General features: G+C 36.2%; 1 protein-coding gene across 2 annotated transcripts; it reads left to right on the forward strand.

The window, feature by feature from the left end:
- Positions 1-1,266: 1,266 nt before the first annotated feature.
- cabp2a (calcium binding protein 2a) lies at positions 1,267-20,753 on the forward strand. Of its 2 annotated transcripts, none has more exons than XM_055041296.1 (7): positions 1,267-1,431; positions 1,627-1,809; positions 18,391-18,421; positions 18,753-18,887; positions 19,082-19,191; positions 19,272-19,419; positions 20,269-20,753. In XM_055041296.1, the coding sequence occupies exons 1-7, from the start codon at positions 1,372-1,374 to the stop codon at positions 20,292-20,294; spliced, it is 693 nt and encodes a 230-aa protein (XP_054897271.1). In that variant the 5' UTR covers positions 1,267-1,371; the 3' UTR covers positions 20,295-20,753. The 2 variants fall into 2 exon arrangements, with proteins under 2 accessions (XP_054897271.1, XP_054897270.1); XM_055041295.1 differs by lacking the exons at positions 1,267-1,431; positions 1,627-1,809 and adding exons at positions 13,016-13,567; positions 14,836-15,066.
- The last annotated feature ends 1,776 nt before the right edge of the window (positions 20,754-22,529 follow it).

Genomic DNA, 22,529 nt, shown 5'->3' on the forward strand with positions numbered 1-22,529 from the left:
GGATTTCCAAATGATAAGTAAATACATATCAGTACCATTGTTCTACCTCTTTCCTTAAAAGAAAGCTAGTCTTCATCAGTGCAGTAGCCTTTTTTTTCTACCCGAGTCACCACATGCTTTTGGATGTGTATGCTATAGCATGGATGCTTGGAGGTGAGCTTCCACTCTGATTATCCCAGACAGATACATTTGACAGCAGTGTCAAATGTATATTTAAGGTATTTAAAGCCACTACTGAACAGAAGCAATTTCTCAATATGCATTTTGACATAATGAATGTTGAAAGAGTGTGCTAAAAGAGAACTTTTTATCTTTTGTCTCATAAGAGAGTTTTTGATGCACCTGCAAATGGCTTTCATGTGAAGAAAAAATATTCATTTGAAACCTGGGAGGTCAAATGTTTTGTTTTACTTTGAGAAATTAAATAAATAAATACATGTTAAAATCCAAATGGCCAGCTCCCCCTAGTTCTGACACTCCCTGTGGCAACACTTGAAACTATCACTCTCTAAGGTTTTTTAAATCTTTTAAAAGCGCTTGCATGTTTTGTTGCTTTTGAAATTCATCTTGAATTTTTTTTATTAGTTGTATTTTAGAAGGTACTGAGTTAGTTGTCTGCACCTTGAAAACTCTGGACCTCAACCAGCCTAATCGAAATAATATAATGATCTTTATATCATTATAAAAAGCTTTTTCTGCGATAGATTTCTACAATGGTAATTTTTTTTCTCTGAGGAAAGCAGTGGATATGGAGCCCAGAATGCCAGCTCTAAAGCTGCTTGCAGTGAAGATGTTCAATTGGTATTTGCGTGTGTCTACGATTCAGCGCATACATATGAAGAAACATCCCATATGGGGAAAATGATGAACAATGTGAAGCACTATAAATTGCAGAGGATTGAGGATAAGCCAACATCAGCATGAGAGTAGAAGGGTGAGTGTGGAAATAAATACAGGATTAAAGAACTCACATAGATGGGCGGAAAATAGTGCCACTGATACACCTCTGCTAAATATATAACTCTGAATATTTAGATCTATTTTCTATATAAAGTCAATTGTATGACAGGACTAAAGGACATTTCCTTCTGATATGCTTCGTTGTGAATGAAAATGTGCACAATCTGCAGAATTAATAAAATCCGGTCAAACACAGAATAAAGTGAGTGATGGATGTAAATAAAAGAGGAGGGGTAAAACATGGAGAGTGTGAGGGATGAGAGGAGGAGCAAAGGCAGCGGGGGGATATACCTCAGATTATGATTTGGTGTCAGATGCTGTAGTGACAGATAAAGAGGAGGACAGAACCAGAGACCGCGGCTCAGGGAGAACAAAATAAAGACGTCCCTGTGGTTCAGTTGGACTGCAAAGATGACTGAGATGAAAAGTGTACAGTCAATGGACGTGCAGGAGGGGAAGCTAATAAAGAAGGTCAGTGGATGTGGATGCCATTATATGATTGGGATGTGCAAAGTTCTGCCACTGATGCAGAAACAAAGTATATTCTATTATTTATAAGACATTTTTTTCCATTTTGTGAGATTGTGTAATTTGATGTTTTCTTCCTGTCTTTCTTTTGAATGATTTTTGCTATGCTTGGTTGACACCATTGGTACTGCTCTCAAGGGTTCCATTAAGAAAAAGATTGAATCCTTCAGGCGGTGGAGTTCAGCAAGCATAAAGAGGCCACCAAAGCCCAAAGCCAAGACCTTGAGTCTGTCCTCCCCTGATGGAGACCCTGAAGATCTCTGGTTGCCAGAAGGAGACAAGAGGAAGCTGCGCCCCATTGTGGCCTCCGTCTTTGGACAGGTAGGGCCATAAAATGAAAAATTGGGTCACTTCTGAGTTCATGAGCTGGTGTTTACATTGCTTGGCTGACATAAGCCGCTATCAGGCATGGACTGCTTTCAATTAATCAGATGGCAGCTGAGCATTTATATGTTACATCTAAAAATGCACTCTGCATAGCAATTTGTGACTGTAATCTGTCGAGGTCAGACATGGAAACACAGAAAATACACCTTCTTTTCAAGAATGAACTGTTGCAGTCGCATTAGCAGATAAACCCTTGATTGGTTGGAATAATCTGCCTTCTGATCAGCTTTTGGAGGACTTCAACTGATTGGTTTTGTCAAATGAATGAATAGGTGCATTCCCTGTTCTCTCATCGTCTGGCCTTTTTTTCTTATAATGTCACTTAAAGGAAACATGAGTTTTTCTCCTACAAAAACCTTCATTCTCTGACAACTTGTCAGTGTGTTTGTTGATTCCTATTGAACATTGTTTATTTAACACAATACTGGATGTTTGCTAGATTATCTTCACAGTGTTGCTGCTGCAGAACCCAGTTCTGATTTGATTTAGCTTTTCTCCATACCTAATGTGGTTCCTAAGGAAGATTGAATAGAATATGTTTAGGACAGAGAGAAGAGTTATTTTCAGCTGCTTCCATTCATTACCAGTGAATGAAATACCTTACACAGATTTATTTTTTTTTTTCTTGATGAATGCTCTTTTCATATTAGTGGTGGTGCAGTTTTAAATTAAATCATTTAAAAATAATTATCCATTTCAAAATGATAAAAAGATAATAATTAAAAGATGTGCAATATTTAGGGTTCAATGAATGAACTTTGGTTTTGGTTCTAGATCCATTCAGTTCATATTCAGCTCCATCTGTGCTTCATTGTTCATCTTCCCTCAGTCAACTTGTTTGCTTCTTTCTCTCCCAGCTTTGCTTGTTTGTAATTAACCACCTGCATCTTGTCAGTAATAACACTCCTCAGTATTCCAGCCCCTGAATTTTCTATATTTGTTACTGGATTCTTCTGGTTTCTTGCCAAAGGTTTTGGACCTGCTTCCCTGTGTTTCCCTCTCTTTAAGTTCTCCTTGTTATTCTTCATTAAAGATGTTCATTCAGTTCTACGCTTGGATCCTTTAACAACCTAAACATACAGTAGTAATTGTCTGTTTAGGTTGATCAAGAAGACTGCATAGCACATGACTTCTCTTCTCAGCATTTCCAAAATTGCATTTATTTTAAAGTGCAGTTTATTTTTCGACTGGTGTTGCATATTGTGAAAGTTTTCTCTCTTTGCTCATTCAAATACTGCCACTAATCTCACTGACTGATCTAAAAAGTTTGTTGCACAGTTGAGACATAACTGGCTATATTCAGAATGAGGTTGTTCACATATTGTAAGGAGATTTTCAGTCATTGCATTCAACCATGTGTAAGAACATTGACAGGATGGAGTAATAATATATTTCTCATACTTAACTGAGCTCCAATGTGCTGATGCTGCCATATGAACAAATCTATCAGAAGCAAGGCATGATATCAGCCCCAACAATATCAATGTGACTTTAATAGTCTTGTTTTGTTGAAGTCGTTTTGCGTGGCTGTATTTCAAATTTAAGATGAACAAAGACTTTCATTGGTCATGTATCTTCCATGCTGACATGATAACAGTTCTTGTGCTTTGGTGCTTTGGGGTGCAAAACAGGAAATGTGTGTGAGAGAGATTTTATTGGAAAAGTCAGCATGAACAAGTGTCTCGTGTTGTTATTACAGTTTTGTGTAGAGTTAATAGTGAGTTCTGATAATCTTCAAAAGTTTTGCAAAATGTCTGCATAAGGCCATGTGGAGTTTGCCATGCCTATCAGGAAAAGATTAACAATACCTAGATTTTAGGTTTCATCTTCTGTTTGTGTGCTTGTAGAAGAATGTTAGGGATACATTCTGATTTTTTTCCACATGATTTGTTATGGGTTTAAGTAGTAGACTCTTTATCACATCAAAATCTCATTTGTCGGAATACTGTTTGTACTTGAATAATTCTTTCCTTCATTATATGTTAAAATGTTTAAAAAGTACAATTGAGCAAATATCTTCAAACAGAAAAAACACCTAAAACACTTCTCATTTCATAAATTTTCATGACTGGTTTTCTGATCATTTCTTTGTTGTTTATGTGTTTGTTAGGTTTTGCCAAATTCAATTAGTTTCTCTGTGAATTAGGGTTCATTCCTTTGTTTAGTTTCTAACTTATCTTTTGTGTTATTCTCTCTGTGCATTTTGGTTTGGCCTCCTATTTTTGTGCTAGGCTTTTTCCCTTTGACCATAGATCATTTTTGTGTCCAGTTTAGCTGCGTGTGTGATTCTTGTGCTTTTTATTTCATCTTCATTCTCCTTGTTTACTCTCCTTGACATCTATTCCACATTCCTTTGATTAAACTTATTTGGAGCCAAGATCGTCCTCTATCCTTGCCTCAGTGCATCACCTCACCGGTTGCCATCGTTCATCCTGTTGTGCTCCATGTCCCTCTCCCTGTGATTTATGTGTAAGTTCCCTCAGTTTATTTATTAGCGAAGGCCTCCTCACTGCCAGCCTCAGGATTGGGTCCTTTCCAAACCCCATAATGCAATTACATGTAATGAGGAACATTTCGGGGTTGACTTGACGGAAACTACCACATCACTGCTTTTATTTTGTCGTCCTTTGGAAACTAGAATGGGTTATTCATAGCTGCAAGCAAACGCCCTGTGTGTGCACCACCAAGTAGGCGATTCAAATTACTTCTTTTGACCTTCCCTTGACAACATCTCTGAATCTGATTATGGTGTTTCAGCTAATATCTTTCCACTCAGACAAAAAAATCCATGGATCTTTGGAGAAACAAGTTTTATACAGGTGTTCATCCATTTATTCATTCATAACCTATAAAAACAAGGGATGAATGAATCCTGTAGGCTGGTAGGGAGATGTTGCTGACCAAGATGACGTTATATTTTCTTAGAAAAGTCCTCCTTCTCTCTGAATGTCAAGAGATGGAACAAATGCTTTACCTGTTCAGTTCTCAAGAGCAACCTTTAGATTCATTGTTTCTCTAACACACCTAGACCAAATAAATGTGCTGAATCTGCAGGGCTGATGTTGATCGCCAAAAATAGTGTGGTTTTATTTGAATAAACTCAACTTTTCCAAACAAAGATAAAGGAAATCCAAATAATCCCTGAAAGTGCAACGATATATTTGATGTGCTTTTCATTTCATCTGGTCAGATGGGATTTTTGTCACAGCAGACAGCATAGCAGCAAGACCAACAGCAGTAATTATAAAAGGAGACTTCATCCAAAGTCTCACAGAAAACATAAAATATTTTGTGTTTCTATATTGAGCTCTCTTTGTATACTGATCTGTATTCTGATTTGCCGTCCACAGCAACAGCAACAGATGGACTGAATAATGAGAAACAAAATAAAGAAGGTTGGGTCGGGATGAGGGATGGATGGCTGAGTGTCGTAAAGAAACATAGAAGAGACTGATTGTGATGTACAGGGAGATTAGAGCTTAGAGGAGAGTTTACTTCTGCTGCAGAGAATAGAGTTGAACTTTCAGGAACAAGATGAGTTTTTTAGTACAATGTGACCTCTGAAAGGCTGGCAGTTTTTTTGCACAAATACAGAACATAGGATTTTGTCTTTGTGGGAAGTTTTGTGTTGGTGCTGCTCTGAAATATCTTGATCCTTGTTAGATACAAGCCAGCTAAACGCAAAGTGTCAGCAAGCAATATGGCAGAACATTTCTTCTACTTCTGTATTCTAGAGTTAAAATGAGATATTTATACACTCTGTATATACATTTTGATAACTAAATGTGATCACTGTCTGACACTAAATCCATCTATGTTTCACTGGAACAGACTCTTTCTGTTCACTAAAAGTTAAAGATCTTTCAGGTTCATTTATTTGTGAATGTAGAGGCACATTGGAAGTGTTGTGCCAAGTTCTGGTGATCAATAAATAAAGAAAAAAAATGTGATAGATAAATTTATGAAGCCACTAGACAAGATGTTGGAATGTGAACACACACTTAAAAACAAATAATTGGTAAATGTGACAGCCAATTTATATAGCAAATATTGTACAGCTTTGTGCCTTTCTAGTTTTGATAATAATATAATAATAATGCATCATAAGTTAGAATGAAGCTACAGTTGTGCTTGTTTAACAATTTTGTTTCACCACCAGCTTTAAAAAAAACATATTTTCTGTGAGTAATGTTGCTGTCTGCTGTGTCTCAGATTGTAAGAACATTGTCTATGCCTGAGCAGCAAGTGCTGACTTATTATTGTTCAATCTTTCTCAAAATTCAGATGTCACGCTTTGATGCCACTCTACAATCTTTTCACAAAATATAGTACCTAAAGGATCTTTTTTTTTAAGTCACCTCTTCCCTGAGTGACTTTTTAGCCCCTCTTGCTCCATAAATTGACTATATTTAGGTAATGTCTATCTCTTACCAGGTGCAAAAGCAATGATACAGGAGAACAAAGTGCCAACATTTTTGTAAGTTAACATCTAGTGCAAGGATCTCCAGATCTCGGCCGTGAGGGCCAGAGTCCTGTAACTTTTAGACGTTTATCTGCTTCAACACACCTGGGTCAAGTAATGAGATCATTAGCAAGACTCTGGGAAACCTGACAGTGGAATCACCTCCATGGTCAGAAGGTGATTCAGTTATTTTATTCAGGTGTGTTGGTCCAGGGACACATCAAAAAGTTGCCTGGCACCGGCTCCTCAAGGCCTGGATTTGAAGTCCCCTGATCTAGCATATTCAGTCCAAATGTCTCTTTCCATTTGGACTGCAACAAAAAAAAATCAGATAGTGTAGAAATTCTCAGCTTAAACCATAGTAACATAAAATGGAACCAGATGCTTAACTTTGATTTGACAAGTCAGTGTTAAAAATAAAGGGGAGAACTCACCAAAAGTAAAATGTTCCCATGAAAGAAAAATGATTTATGTGTGGAAACATGTTTTGCTCAGTAAGCTAAGCAGTTAAGATACCAGCTTTTAATGTTGTGGTTGTTGTTGAAAACGCAGACAATATAAAAAGGGCATGAGTACAAAAACAGGAACAGATTTTGTGGACAGATTTAAAAGTGGGTTAGTTGATGGACCATTAGAACTGTGACACTGTGCAGCAACAGTTGGACTCTACGCTCATGGATATAGAGATAAAGAACATGCAGTCCTGACTTCTCTGTGACATTTCGCCAACATTTATCCGCTGGTGGCATTGTTTGAACTGAAACGCTAATCCATAGGACCTCCAGGACCTTGAAAAGAGAATTCACATATAACTTTTACGTCACATGAAAAAGCATCAGAGAAAATTCGAACAGGTGCAAATGGCATTATCCTCCTTCAGTAGCGAGTAGGTGTTTGAGAATGAGAGCAGGGAATGTGGGACATTTAGCACAGCCTTGTCTGGTGGCAAGCTGAAAAAAGTATGTCAGGTCTTTTAATGACTGCACTAGGATCGTTTTCTTCTTATGGCCTCCCGCTATTGCCATATAAATTATATGATGGTTTCTTTGTTCTTGTTCATTTAATAGCAGTTTATATATAGTACAGTATATAAATTATTATTTTCCATACTTTCTCTATTTTCAATTAAAAAATGGCTATTGAATATGATGCTTATATCTAAAATAAAATAAGGAACCACAATAGTAAAAATGATTAAATGAATCTGAAGGGAAAGCAAAAATTGTAGTGGAAACTTTTCTGTCCGTTGGTAAAATGACTAGGAATCATATTTAATTGTCTAAAATAAATAGTTGTGAACAGCTTTCTATTTACCACTTCTGTGTTTACATTGCTTTATTGTAGGGGGTTTCCAAGAGTTCAACCAGGGGGCCATTTTTGACTCAGACTGATTTGGTGCAGCCCTGGACTAAATCAATAAACCTGGCTTCCTAACTCAGATGGTTCATTTGAGACACAAAGGACAAAAGAAAATGATGCATAGTTATTTTTTTTATACTGATCTTAAAATGAAAAATTAAAGGTGTAACATAGTTTTTTATCTTTTATCAGTTTTTTTTTTTTTACAAACATGTAGTGACTTTTGCTAATTTTATTGTACTTGGTTGCAGGATGCAAGAATGCTCCATGTTGCAGAAAATACATAAAAATGGTTTATAACTTTTGATTTCTGTTCAACAGAAATCAAAATTTTGAAGTATGGAAATTGGAATATGTAAAGCAGAAGCTTTTCTTTTAGCTTCCACACATGATGTTGCACAACTTCTGCATTGATGCAATAACTTCTGTCAAGAAGAAATGTGCAAACTAATGTCACAGCTACTCCAATTTAGTGATAAAGAGCCTGCCCAAACTTTAACATCTCTATATCAGCATTTAATTTATATTTCGTTTGGTGTGGGGAGGGATTAAATAACTTTTTTCCCACAATGGTTGAATTTAAAACTTTGTTTGATTTGAGTAAAATAACCAATGTGGCCCTTAGCTCTTACAACAAGTATTCCCGTCTGATGTATTTTATGTTTTATCTTGAGAACAAAAAAAACAACTTTGACCTTGAAATGGGTTTAGAAGCTAATATCTAGCTTGTTCATGTGGAGTCCAGGGATTTCTGAAGCTTATCTACAAAAAAACATCTTCTATCATACAGCTAAAACACATCTTTGAAAAGTTATTTAGGGATTTATGATATTCAGAAGTAGTCAAAAGGACTTTAAATTGTGTCACAGTATGTAATAAAGAGACTTATCTCTGTCATCAGATGATAATCATCTGTTAATTTCTTAAAAAGACTGAAGTTGTTGCAAAGGATAGTTTCAGTAAGTATTTACTGCGTGTTTTTGACTTTGTTAAAGTCAAAGGAAAATAATCATCACTATCAGGAGTGTAATAATCGTGTTAAAACCTATTTATAACTAGATAATGTGAAAGATTTACTAATATTTGAGAAATGTTTTGCCAAAGAAAGAAACTTGTCCCAAATGCCAGCACATCTATGCAGGTATTCTATCTTTCTGTCTAATGAGTTATATCCTCCAAATCTGGATCAGTGAGAGACAATTTGTGGAAAAGTATGACAACAATGTTCTGCACAACACATTTCAGCTGCTATTGCAAAAATACCACACCTTTATGTTTAGTTGCTGTTTAAAGATACACAATTAACCTTAGAACTGGGTGATTTATGAACTATTCTACAAATGTGTGTTAATGTGTCACACAGACTGATATCATCTGTCTGTGCGATACACAGATGATATCAGTCACAGTGTTTGACCTTAGCCACAGAGCAGCTTCTAGCATTGGGTGTCATGTAAATCCCCACTCTTGGAAGTTGTCCACGTTGCTTTTCACCACCTCAGTATTGGATTTTCCTGTTAGAAAATCTTCTGACCATATTTTTTGGGCATCTGCTTTGCTCTCTGTTGTTGAGGGATGAATGGCAAACTGTCATCCAGCTGCTATGTTTGGGGTTTAATGACTGAGAGACATGATGTTAACTCAATTGGCAAATTAGACAGGATTTCTTTTTTTTTTTTTTTTACATTCAGTCAAAAAACTAAGCTGCATAATTTTTGTGATGCTTGAATCTGCGGCATTTTTTCATTACTTGCCCCCCAGTTTGATGTCAAACTCAGTTTTGTATGTGAACCCAGTCATGCTGTTTATAATTTACACACAGTTTTCTTCAAATCATAAAAATATATGTATATAATAAAAAGAATAATATAATGTGTAACTAAAATAAAAACAAGTTTAAAAGTCACTTATTAATTTATTGTGGCAAAAAAGTTATCCATACCTACCTAACCCTATGTGAAAAATAACTAGGCCACACCAAAACATCAATTTAGATTTCTTTGAATTGTTTAGGTGGAAATTTCCTGGTCTTCAAGGTCTTTGAAATATTGATCCACATAACTGAGGAGGACTTTAGGTTAAGATCCTAAAGCAAAAATGTTATATATTGCTTGTTGTAATTAAACACATGGTTAATTACAGCAAGCAGTCAGGTGTTAAAGCAGAAAGCAGCCCCTGACTATGGCACTACAGATCTTTTTTCTTGAGGACGTCATTAGGAAATTGGTGTGCAGGTTTTCAGATGGATAGAATACAGATTTATGTCTCTGTAAACTCCAAGTGTGTGACATGTTATTGGACAAAACTGTGAGTAGTTTCAGCGTATAATTAGTAGGTGTGCCAGTGTTTGCATGACATAAGATTTAATATACCTTTATATATTTTTTTTTCTCCACTGAAAATATGCTATCTGTGTGGAATTATAATATGACCATAAAAATATTAAATACTTTATTGCTTATAGACCAATATAGAAACATATATGAAGCAAATATACTCATGACATGCTTAGCCTCACACTCACAGTAACAATGTTAATCTTTTTTGTTTTTCACTTCTGTTTATTGTCACGAAACAGAAAATGTAGCAGCAACATTTTGATTGCTTCCTCTCTGGTGTGTAGTGGAGGAAGGTATGATGCTGACGTTTAGTGGCCACTTATGAGTATTACAACTCTTAAACTGTTTTTCCATCATTATCTCGTATTTTCCGCAACCTGCTGGTGAAACAGTGACAATGTAAATGTCCAAAAGTTCATAAATAAATATAAATGTATGCAGCTTCTCATTTAAATTAGAAACTGGGTGGAGATGGAAATAGGTAATCTCCACCAATCTTGAGAAAGGTGACGGTGAACAATTATTGTGTAGATGGGACAAAGGTTTTATTCCCCCTCACATTGAACTTTATTTTTTATTAAACCACATGCAGTTTATGGAAGTAAAGAAAATGTTATTCTGCCAAGATGCTTCCTTCTGCTCTTCAAAGTGCTTGTAATATTTTAGTACAATATCACAATTGTTGACCGCAATGGTTACGGTGCAACAAAACATACAATCTACCTGAATAATCATAATTATTTAGAAAAATGTAAAGGATGAACATACAAAAATGCATTAGAAGGAGTAAAGAATAAATATATGGTGCTTGCCAAAGAAAAGAGTGAGCATTAGAGCGCTGAAGACTAGATTTTGAAAAGGACAAAAAAAGTGTAATTTCTCCTAAACCGTCCAGCGAGGATTAGAGCTGCAGCCTTATTCGTGTGTTAATCTCTGGCAAGCAAACAGCACAGCATGAGTTGTGCTAAAACAGACACCCACACAAATACACACAACTCTGGATTAAAAGCTCTTATTATTGGTAGATGGGGATTAAAAAATAACAATAAATATTTTATATTTGAAGATCAATTTTTATATATTTACTATCAGCAAGACAGATTGAGAAAAAAGAAACAAACATCCCTTTTATTTGCAGAATAAGACCAAGGATGGAGACACCTAGAAATAAAAAAAAGAGTGAAAGTTTCTGACAATGTTCACATGAACACAAATTGACAAAATTCCTCTAAGATTTTCACACAGAGACCAATAATATATTCACAAGAAGCCTTGGAATACTTGAATAAAGACATGTGCATAATCAAACTAGTAAATTCTCCTCTCACTCAGAAATCAAGGTGAGGTTTAGTAGCTGATAACTTGACAGAAACCAAAATGGATCCGACACAGGGAAACAACTAACACACAGAGAGATGGCACTTTAGCTGTCATGCTGTGGGTGAAAATGTTTACCTGTCTTGTTAAGATGATCCATGCTTGTATTACAAATGCACCAGATGGTGGTGCTGTTGACGGCAGTAGCAGCTGTGGGAGGCTTCACGAAATAAACGAACAGGACGGGAATTAGGCAGCAGCTGTTGGGGAGGGGAGAAACCTACCTGGAGGTTTCCAAAAATGATATAAATCAGTCAGCACGAAAGAAAATTGTACCATATGAAAGCAAAACAAAATTGTAAGCTTAATTTGTAAAATCAATAACAACGTAAAACATATTTTAAAAATTTCTGCACTAAAAAAGCAGAACTTATAACAGAGATTTTGAATCCTTATAAAAGTGTTTAACTTTTTCATTTAACATTACAACTCTTTACTTGTTTTCATTATTACTAGGATTTAATATGGTGGACCAACACAAAGTAGCACATAACTGTGCAAGAACAAGGACAAATGTTTTTCAATTATTTTCAAAAGACATTGCTGAAAATATAGTTATTTTCAGCAATGTCTTTATATATCATTGTAATTATTTCTGTGATATAATGACCAAATGTCCTTTTGGGTCATTATATCACAGAGCTTCCTTTTATTGGTCTTACGTTGCATGTCTGTATCAGCTTTGTACAGACTAAAATATTTTTGGAAAAATACCCCAAACTCAGTCATGTTCAGTTTCATCAGCAGTCAGGGTTTTTTTGGCATCTGGAGTTGGGAGGTCACCAGATTCTCCAACAAGTGCTCAGGATTTCTGAAGCTCCTTCAGGATTATCATGGATCTTCTCCTTGCTACTCTGACTAATGAGATGCTTTCCTGATCTGCTAATGTAAATATCCACTTTTACCTCACCTGTCTGCTGTATTCCTTTGTCTTTAAGATACTTTTTGTTCATGTTTTTTGAAAAACCTCTAAGGCCTTCACAAATATATATAAATATACATATATTCCACTTTTTTAAACTTTAGAATCAAGTAATATTTTGTACGAGGTTAGTAACAGAAAATCCCAATATATTAATTTAAAGTTCAGGTTATAATGAGAGAAATATGGGAATATTTTTGCAGGTCATTATTCAGCTATTCTACCTTTTGTCTAATTCAATTAATCCATTGAGAAGTTTATAAAGTAAAAAAGGATGTCATTATGATTTTTATTTCCAAAACATCGTCTTGAATGATCTTCAAGATTGTGTATATTTCAGACATTTCTTCAGTTTTCATTAGAGACTGACAATATCTCAAACACACATTTCTTCTATTTGCAACCCCATCACTCCCATCGCCTGACAGCATAGCTCTTTTCCTCTAATCTGACATTCCAGGGATTAAACGGGCAGCCAACTCTCCATCCATAATTCCTCCATCCCCTCCCCCGTTTTCGCCTGCAGATTTACACATACACTGATTCAAACACACACACCCTTCGAGTTCTGCCAGACTAGTCATTTTTAGAGCATAAATATGATGTTGGAGAGGTAGTGAGGGGACGACGGATGAGATGAATTAGATTTAGTTGAACCAAATTCAAGAAATGATCTGTGAAGATAAACAAGAGCTTGTGTGAGTGTGTCTGTAAGAGAGGGAGAGAGAGAGAAAAAATGGTCAAGTCCTGCAATCACAGCCAGAGTCTGGCAGGAGCAGCATGTTTCAGCCCAGATATGACCCAGTGTTCCTGACCCACCCCGTCAATCTCTCTCATCCCGCTTTCTATACCGTCACACCAAACGTTTTAAAGCTCAGGAGTTTAGGATTTAGCATGGCATCACACACCTGCTTTACGTCTCAGTGGACCAATCGGATCCGGGACATGTGAACTGAGAGGAGTCGCCTTTAGTGACAGCAGTGTAGTCGGACACACTTCCTTTACTCTTGAAAGGAGCTGCCCCCTCTCGACGTGGGATGCACTGGATCTAGCATGGATTTTCCACTTTTATGTGACTGTTGAGCAGCAGAGAGGGGTAAAGGAAAAAGAGGAGAAGTCTTGGATAAGTGTTGCGACCACCAAGGCAGAAAGGGTGGGGGTGGAAGGAGGCAGGTGGGGAGGGTGATGGGAAACGTCAACAAGACTTCTAACAAGGACAGTACTAGAAAAAAGGTAAGTAAGCACTAGCATGAAATTAGAGACAGAAACAGTTTCACACCTTGTTAGATTTTATCAATCAGAAATTGGATTTTGTGTCACAGACTAATACATAGCAGTGCACAACAGTGAGCAAAATCATGCATGGTTTTCAAGTTGTTGTTTTTAAGTGAATATCTGCAGAACATAGTGGGTGTTTGTATACAACCCTCTCGAGTCAGTACATTTACGAACCATCCTCCGGAGCTTTGCAAGTCTTTTGGATTGTTTTCCCTGTAGGATTCCTCATGTACAGACTGAAAGTTTTCCTCATCTTCCTAATTGGCATATTGAATTTAGATGAGTCATTTGACTTGGTCCTTCTATCTAAAACATTGATCTAAACCAGGCCATCCTTTGTGACAGCCCTAATGTAGGCTTTAGGGTCGTTGATCTTTTTGAAGATGAACCTTTGCACCAGTCTCAAGTCATTTCCAATCTCTGGCACGTTTTCGTCCTGCACAGATCAGATTTCCTGTCTCTAGAAAAGAAAGGCATACCCACAAAATTACTCCACCTTGTCTAACAATGGGAACGGGGTGTTCAGTGTAATCTGTCAGACAGTTTTCCTCTTTATACATAATTTACAATGTAGATAAAAAAGTTTTTTTTTTTTTTTCATCCTATCTGGCCACTTTTTGTCTTTATTTCATTTTGTCCTTTCTTTATAGAAATTGCTCTGAATCATCACTTTGTAATTACCATGGGCCTCTTGGCTTCTTCTAATACAGTCTTATTGACATTTTTGGCTTTCCAGCAGCCAGATTTTAAAATATTTTCTACAGGCACAGTAGTACAGGTAGACTCTGTTTGCTGATTAGATGAATGAATGAATGAATGAATGAATGAATGAATGAAATTAGTTGGTTATGGTTTCATTTATTTAGGAATATTAGAAAAGTGCTGTCTCCTAATGTACAAAAATTGAAAACCATATTTGATTTTAATGTTCGAAATTAACAAATATTTCATTCTTTGTGCTATTTGTGTTGGTCTGTCACACAAAATCCCAGTGAAAAACTTGGAAGTTTATTTTTTGTAAAAAAATTGGCATGAATGACCCATTCTGCTTGATTTACATACATGGCACTACATCAAAATAAGATTTAACAGACAAAGAAACAGACAATTTTAAAGTCATTTGTTGTCCTGTAGAATAAAAAAAGAAATCGTAAAACTAAATGGCATCTTATGTTCTGAAGATAATATCATAATGTTAATCCAACTGGTTCCTTTTGTCCAAGGGGGCTTCGTCCGTACAGCAAAGTGACACTGCGTTAGCCACGGCCATGCTAGGTTCCCTGGGTGGTGCGGGGGAGGTGGACACAGAGGAGGAAGAGGATGAGGAAGAAGGAGGGAGCAGGCGGGAATTTGATGACCCCCTGTGCACTCTGGTTAAGAACTGCAACATGCTGCACAACATAGTGGGGCCTGCTTGTATCTTCCTCAGGCAGGGCTTCGCTCAAAGCCAACTTGTATGTATGACGCTCACCTGCACAAGCGTTTATACCCACTCAATCACAACTTCACCGCAAGAATCTTACTCTGATCCACTCTTTGACCCAACTATACTGGACAAGTCAATGCAATCTGCTAAGTCGTCTTTACAATTAAAATTACCATCATTATCCATCCAAACCACTCCTATGTTCATGTGTGTGCAAAACTGAGTATAAAAAATATTTTTTGTTATGAAAGCATGAAAATCACTAGTAATGTCTCAGCTATGTTTCATGTATGAGACATATGTGATCAAACATGGCTAGAAGTCAGATAGATGCCATATATATGTAACAATTACAGCTGGTCTTCAAACAACAGAATAATTATGTTAGCACATCGTAAATTAATTTATTTTAACTTAAAACTTAAATGTTTGAAATCCAATTTAAACAAATTCACTTGTTTCCATTAGAAAAATTGATTAAACTCATTGTTCAATTGCATCACATGGAAAAGCCAGCAGATGCAAAATCTGTAATTATTGGGATCCTTGGTAAAGTTGAGCAAAAAAACTGTAAAACATTTATTATTTTTCACACTAGCATAATGTCACGAATTCAGATTTGAGGAAAAGCATTCCACTTCAAGAAAGCGTTATTCTTTATAAAGTTTCTGGCACTTCATTTATTTGACCTTAAAATACCTTTTATATATATATATCTATATAAATATATATATAGATCTATATATATATCTATATATCTATAGATATATAGATATATAGATCTATATATATATATATATATATATATATATATATATATATATAAAGATCATTTATATATATATATATATATATATATATAAAGATCATTTATATATATATATATATAGGCCTGGGAGCTTGAGGGTCCTGCAGTATCTTGGCTGTGCCAAGGACTGAACATTTCTGGACTGAGATGTCTGATGTTGTTCCTGGGATCTGTTGTAGCCACTGCTCCAGTTTGGGGGTTACTGCCGAGGGCCCCGATGACCCAGGCACCACTGTGGTCTTCACCTTCCAGGCCCTCTCCAGTTCCTCCCTGAGGCCCTGGTATTTCTCCAGTTTCTCGTGCTCCTTTTTCCTGATGTTGCAATCACTTGGTATTGCTACATCTACCACAACGGCTTTCCTCTGTTTTTTGTCCACTACGACAATGTGGTTGGTTCGCCATTACCATTTTGTCTGTCTGGATCTGGAAGTCCCACAGGATCTTAGCTCTGGTGTCTCTACCACCTTTGGGGGTGTTTCCCACTTTGATCTCGGGGTTTCCAGTCCATATTCTGCACAGATGTTTCTGTACACTATGCCTGCCACTCGGTTATGTCGTTCCATGTACGCTTTCCCTGCCAGTATATATATATATATATATATCTATATATCTATCTATCTATCTATATAGATATATAGATCTATATATATATATATATATCTATATATATATAGATATATATAGATATAGATATAGATATATATGCATTTCAAAGTGGAAATGATCTTTAAATGAGTAATTGGTCACTCCTGGGGTATGAATAGGAATTGATGAAAAGACAATCTTCTCTAAAATGCAAAAGACAAAAGAAAGTTTTAAAATATTCACAGCTATCAAAATTATTTCAGTGCCCCAGCTACTTGTGTAAACCTGCGCATGTCTACAGTCAGAACAATAATTAAACACTTTTGAAACAACTTGAACTGTCACCATCAAAGCTGAATAAGGACTCGGATTTATGTTGCCATTGCAATGAACGGGATGCTTGAATGAAGTAGGTAAAAATTTAAGAAACTCAGTAAACTGCAACAAAAACTTGGGTTCACCAAATCTCAAATCAACAATATATTCTGACGCTTTACCTCTTTACTTGTACAGTTTGCTGTAAGATCTAAATCTGTGCTCAAAGAATGTGCACAAAATCCTTTGTGACAGATTTCAGCCGTGTTAAGGTGTACGACCAACTTCCTTAACAAGTACATTTCAACTGTCTTGCTACAAGTTCAGGACAGAAACATGCACAGATATTTTTATATTACAATCTTTCAAGTTGAACTGACTTAACCTTGTAAAATAAAAGAGGATCCTAATCTTATGTGAATCCATGGTAGAAGGAAAATAATGGAGTCCCTAGACAGACAACAGAAGGTTTTTAATCTTTTTAATCTTTTCATAAAAATAAAATTGCAAACAGCATCTGCAAAACCAGCTGTTAATGTTTTTATTTTACTTTCCACTCACTTTTAGATAAATATTTAACTTTAATCTCAAGGTAAATGTAACATTGAAATAAATGTGAACATTTATTATTTAAATATTAATAAACATAACCTAATTATTGCCAGCCTGTTGCCTGCTTTCATCACGTCGTACTTGTCATTTTGGTGTGTAAAGTAGGGTCTGACTTTAGCTTGACTGGTAAAGCTTCTGGGTTTCTGTGCACAGTGTGGGAATTTTTCTCAGATGTGACCAGTGGAACAAGACTAAAAGAGGCATGTTCAAATATTAAATCGTCCATAAAGTCATTGCAAACAAGTGTCTAACATGTTCACTTAGCCTTTTCAGGTATATTGATCTGAAAACCAAAGTTGACCAAACAGCAGTTCAGCTGCAGATGAAAATAAGCTGCAGATAGGGAAATGATAAACCGATAAGCCTTCATGATTTGTAATACAATTTACGGCTGTAATCTCCTTGGTGCTGTAGTGTCCCCTGTTTTCTCTAATCCAAGGCTGTATTATTCCTGCTGCTGCTGATGTCATGACCTCGCAGAACAAGTAGTCAAGAGACTTATCCTGCCATAACCTTCAACTCATGCCTGAAACCAAAGCAGTTTGCAACAGAAGCTGTTCTTTTGTCATCTGTCCAACATTTTTTGCCATTATTTAATGTCAATAAATAATGCCATTGTGTTTTATTTTGCAATAAAGTGGTTGAAAGGTGTGGATTTCACAGTGTTTCCTTTTATTTTGAAGTGCACAAGCAGTGGAAAAAAACTTTCTTCAGTTTTAATGCACTAAGATTGTCTGTGTTATACAATTCAGATACTTAACCTGGAGCATATTTATGACATACTTTCTCTGCAGCTGGACATAGAAAGTCTGTTTCATCAGACCAAAAACCAAATAATCCCATTATAATGTTTCAGCTCACAGACAGACGGTGAAAAAAAAAAAAAAAAAAAACCTTTGAGAGAATCTGGAGAGGTGAAAGGGTAACATTAAACCAATGCTGTCACTGATGTGAATGTTATGTCAGAGAGTAATGTTAATGGACTTTTTCCTTTTGTTTTTTATTGTCTGTCTCCGACTCACACCAACACAGGACAGAGACCTACGACCTGAGGAAATGGAAGGTACTGAAATATCAACAACTCCACTGCCAACCGCTGAAGTCGCAACTTTATATTGCGCAACTTAAAATTCTAACGTTGCACCTACTGAGTTGAATGTGAACAATGTTTTATTTTAGCAAAATATCTCAGTTGCATGCATATTCACAAATTCACTGAGGTCCACCAATGTTAGCTTTTGAGAACAATGTGCTTCTGAGATCAGATACTTCAGTAAATGTCCTTTGGCATAATCTAAAAAAAGAATCTCTGTTTCACACTCCTTTACAGTAGCAATAAATCTTTTACTTAGCAATTTCCTCTTTTTATCACTCAAATTGGTCTCTGCCTGCAGAACTGCGTGAAGCCTTCAGAGAGTTTGACAAAGACAAAGACGGATTCATCAGCTATAAGGACCTGGGAGAGTGCATGAGGACTATGGGATACATGCCGACTGAAATGGAACTTATTGAGCTAAGCCAGCAGATCTGTGAGTCTTCAAAACACTAAGGCAGTCAGTTTAAGATATTTTTCACAAACATTACAGTAAAGGTAAACAAAGTTAGACACACTACCATGGAGCGGTTGCCAAAATTAGCAGAATTTCTTCTTCTATGAGTTCATGTAAAACATCACACAGTATGCTTTGTGCTAAAGAAAAGCAAGTCATATTTTATTTCACAGGTGGTGGCAGAGTGGACTTTGAGGACTTTGTGGAACTGATGGGCCCCAAAATGCTTGCTGAGACTGCAGACATGATTGGAGTAAAAGAGTTAAGGGATGCCTTCAGAGAGGTTAGTGGCATATTATTCAACCTTAAAGCTCTTTTTTTTTTAAATATAATTTTTATTTTCAAAACTACTTTACTTTTAAGTTTGACTCAGACGGTGATGGTCAGATTAGCCTTGGGGAACTAAAGGAGGCTATGAAGAAACTGATGGGAGAACAGCTGAACCACCGTGAGATTGATGAGATCCTGCGAGACGTAGACCTCAATGGAGACGGACAGGTGGACTTTGAAGGTAAGATATTATAAAGCTCAAACCCTGCAGTGGACCCTCGCCTATTTGCAGTTCAGTATTCAGAGATACACATATTCAGAGATTTTTCTGTGACACCAAATTATTTTCAGAAAACCCCTTTTTGTGGATTTTCAATAGAAAAGGCAGCTTGAGAGGCTGAAAAAACTGGGCACAATGCTTTTGGCTGGCATTCACAAAGTCGCCAATCCGGGAGCGCCATTCATTTTTCTTGATACTGATTGGCTCTTTCCCAAAGAGTGGCAGTAGTGAAGACAGTAGACGTTAGCTTCTGCAGTAGTGCTTAGGCAGTTTTTACTGTTGACATGAATGAATATTAAGCTACAGAATATCTTGGTTCACAGTCATAGGCCATTTCGGAGGGGACTCAAATATTTGCTGACTTTAGCTATTCACAGGCAGTTCTGGCCTGTAACCTGCATGTAAAATGTCAAAAGCAAAGTCAAGTTGTTAAAAATTTTCTCACTGATGCTGAGCAAAACTCAGTCACTGTTCAGTCCAAGATGGTCAATTAGAAGGAAGGAAATTAACATGAGCATACATATACTGTATTGAGGTGAAAAGACCTGATGTTCCACTCACTTATTTTGATTTCTTCAGAACTGGACACACATGAGATGTGTTTTTTGATATGCAAGTAGATATGAAAAGATATGTGGAGCATGAAATTAAATATTGTACAGTTGTGGATTTTAGAAGGCAAAGAGCAACCAAAATTGTGGAAACCATTTCTGCTAATGTGAGCATGTTCTTGATCAGCTGAAGGTTTTCAGAGCATTGCTGACTCACTTTGATGAAATACAGTTAACAAAGTTTTTCACCTTTCAACAGAATTTGTGCGGATGATGTCTCGCTGAATTTCCTCCAAGCCTCGGTTTACTGCACTGAAACCAACATGAACCAGACTGCACAATGTTAAGTCTTCTCATATGTACAAAAATCTTGGTCTCTGTAATTTTTCACTTGCCTCTCAGGTAGACCCATTAGTTTATTTATCCATTGTAAAAATGTATTACAGTATGTGCATTATAGCAAGTTGTAGATTAATGACTCCAATGCTTGTTAAAAAAAAATAAATAAAATGTGAAATGTATTGAATAATTTTATGTAAATGTCTGACAATGTGACAACAAATCACATTGAAATTTTGTTTAGACATATTAATATATTTTTCTGTTTCTTTTTACAATTTGCCAGATGCAGTTGTGTACATTTTCAGATAAATATTTAACTTTAATCTCAAGGTAAATGTAACATTGAAATAAATGTGAACATTTATTACTTAATTATTAATAAACAAAACCTAATTATTGCCAGCCTGTTGCCTCCTTTCATCACATAGTACTTTTTTTACCATTTCAGACAAAGCACAGACTTTTTCATTCACATTGGTTTTAGTAGCGGTGCAGATCTTCTTCTGGAGTTTAATGGTGGTTGACAACCAACTATAAAAGTGCATTACTGCCACCAACTGGACTGGAGCTTGAAATAAAAGTTGACAGAAAACTAAAATTGTTTCTCATAATGAAAGATGGATTTTTCAAAATTTGTTAGGACGACTCAATTGATTATTACTACTAAAAGCTAATGACTGGAACTTTTTTAAACTTAAACTTAATGTAACTTTGATTAACAGTGGAAGTCAGTAAGTCCCAGTGGAACCAAGTGTAAAAGCAAACAGCAACCCTATCAGAACTTATTCCTGGTAACAAATTAACGATAATATGTGTGTTTCACCACATTTTGGATGAAACAACCTCTCAAAGGACAAGGATGACAAGACTGCTACCTATCATAGAAGACTAAGTGCTTTTCTTATTTATCAGTCATGTACCATAATTTATATTTGAATTACTACTGTAAACCTTTTTGGAAGCCATAGTTCTTCACTTGGGCCTGGTCACAGGCAGCAGTGACATAAGGTGGGATTATCCCGCTGATGATATTTTGTTGACAAACTAAAAGCAGCTAATATAAAGGACTCTTTGGCAGTTGTTTCAAAATCGTCTTGGCATTCATCTCAATTCCTCATCTATTGATAACCAAAGGGAAATAATCCACTAATCACAGGATTAGTGATCTCATTTCATTTGGAGCAAATGTTTCAAATGCAAGAGCTAAATCTGTAAACTGAGCTCCATCTGAGTCTATAACCCAAAATAGTGGTCTTGTCAAGGTTTGTTTGAGCTTCAGATGTCTGCAGGAGAAAGACCATCAAAAGAGACAAAAATGAACTTTACCTAAACTGCCAGTCATTTTAGACATATTGCTAATTTTTGACAATTGCACCCCAAAAAACACACATTTGGATGTGATGCTTAATGTCTTACAGGAAACTGAAGACAATCAATAGCAATACCACCTGGAAATGGGTGGATGACACTAAATTATGTTTACCATGTCCAGTGTATGACTGACTGTATGATAACAATCAAGCTACTTAACTCCATTCATATTTGCCCATAAACTTAAAAAGACCAGAGAGTAAAGATTAACAATATGGTAAACAGGTGACCATGAAAGACAGCAAAATAAAGATTTTCAAACTATTAAAACCATTTTAAAAAATTTTATTACACTTCTTAAAAGGAGGCACAGAGTAAAAGAAGCAATAAACTGTAGTCAACAACTCCAAAATAATGACAAATAAGTGCCCTCTGGTGACTGAAAATAAAAACAGTTCTTACCTCCAGACACACAACAACACAATGCGTAAGCTCTCTGACTTTTTTCAAACTGGAAAGAAGTCTTCCCAGTCAGAAGACCAAAAATCGCTCAACAAACAAGATTGTTTTACAGAATTGCTCTCGGTTGATAGGATTGATTTTAACAGTCAACCAAATTACAGATTTGGGGTGAGGCACCGGATGACCAACTCTTTTTTAGAGTTCACTGATGAGAAGAAAGTGTCTTCAGGTGGGCATCAAGGTGTGACAGCAGACTTCAACCAAACAAAACAGAAGAAAGGTGCAGTTCAGGACTAAACTGTCTTTTCAAACTTTGACCCAGGCATCTTTTCCCATCCCAGTCACACAGATTCCGCTGGTAATCTCTAAAGTTCTTCAAATGTTCTACGTTCAGTGTATGCCAGT

This window comes from Poeciliopsis prolifica, unplaced genomic scaffold (assembly GCF_027474105.1).
Source record: "Poeciliopsis prolifica strain line A6 unplaced genomic scaffold, Auburn_PproV2 SCAFFOLD016, whole genome shotgun sequence".
Lineage (NCBI taxonomy): Eukaryota > Metazoa > Chordata > Actinopteri > Cyprinodontiformes > Poeciliidae > Poeciliopsis > Poeciliopsis prolifica.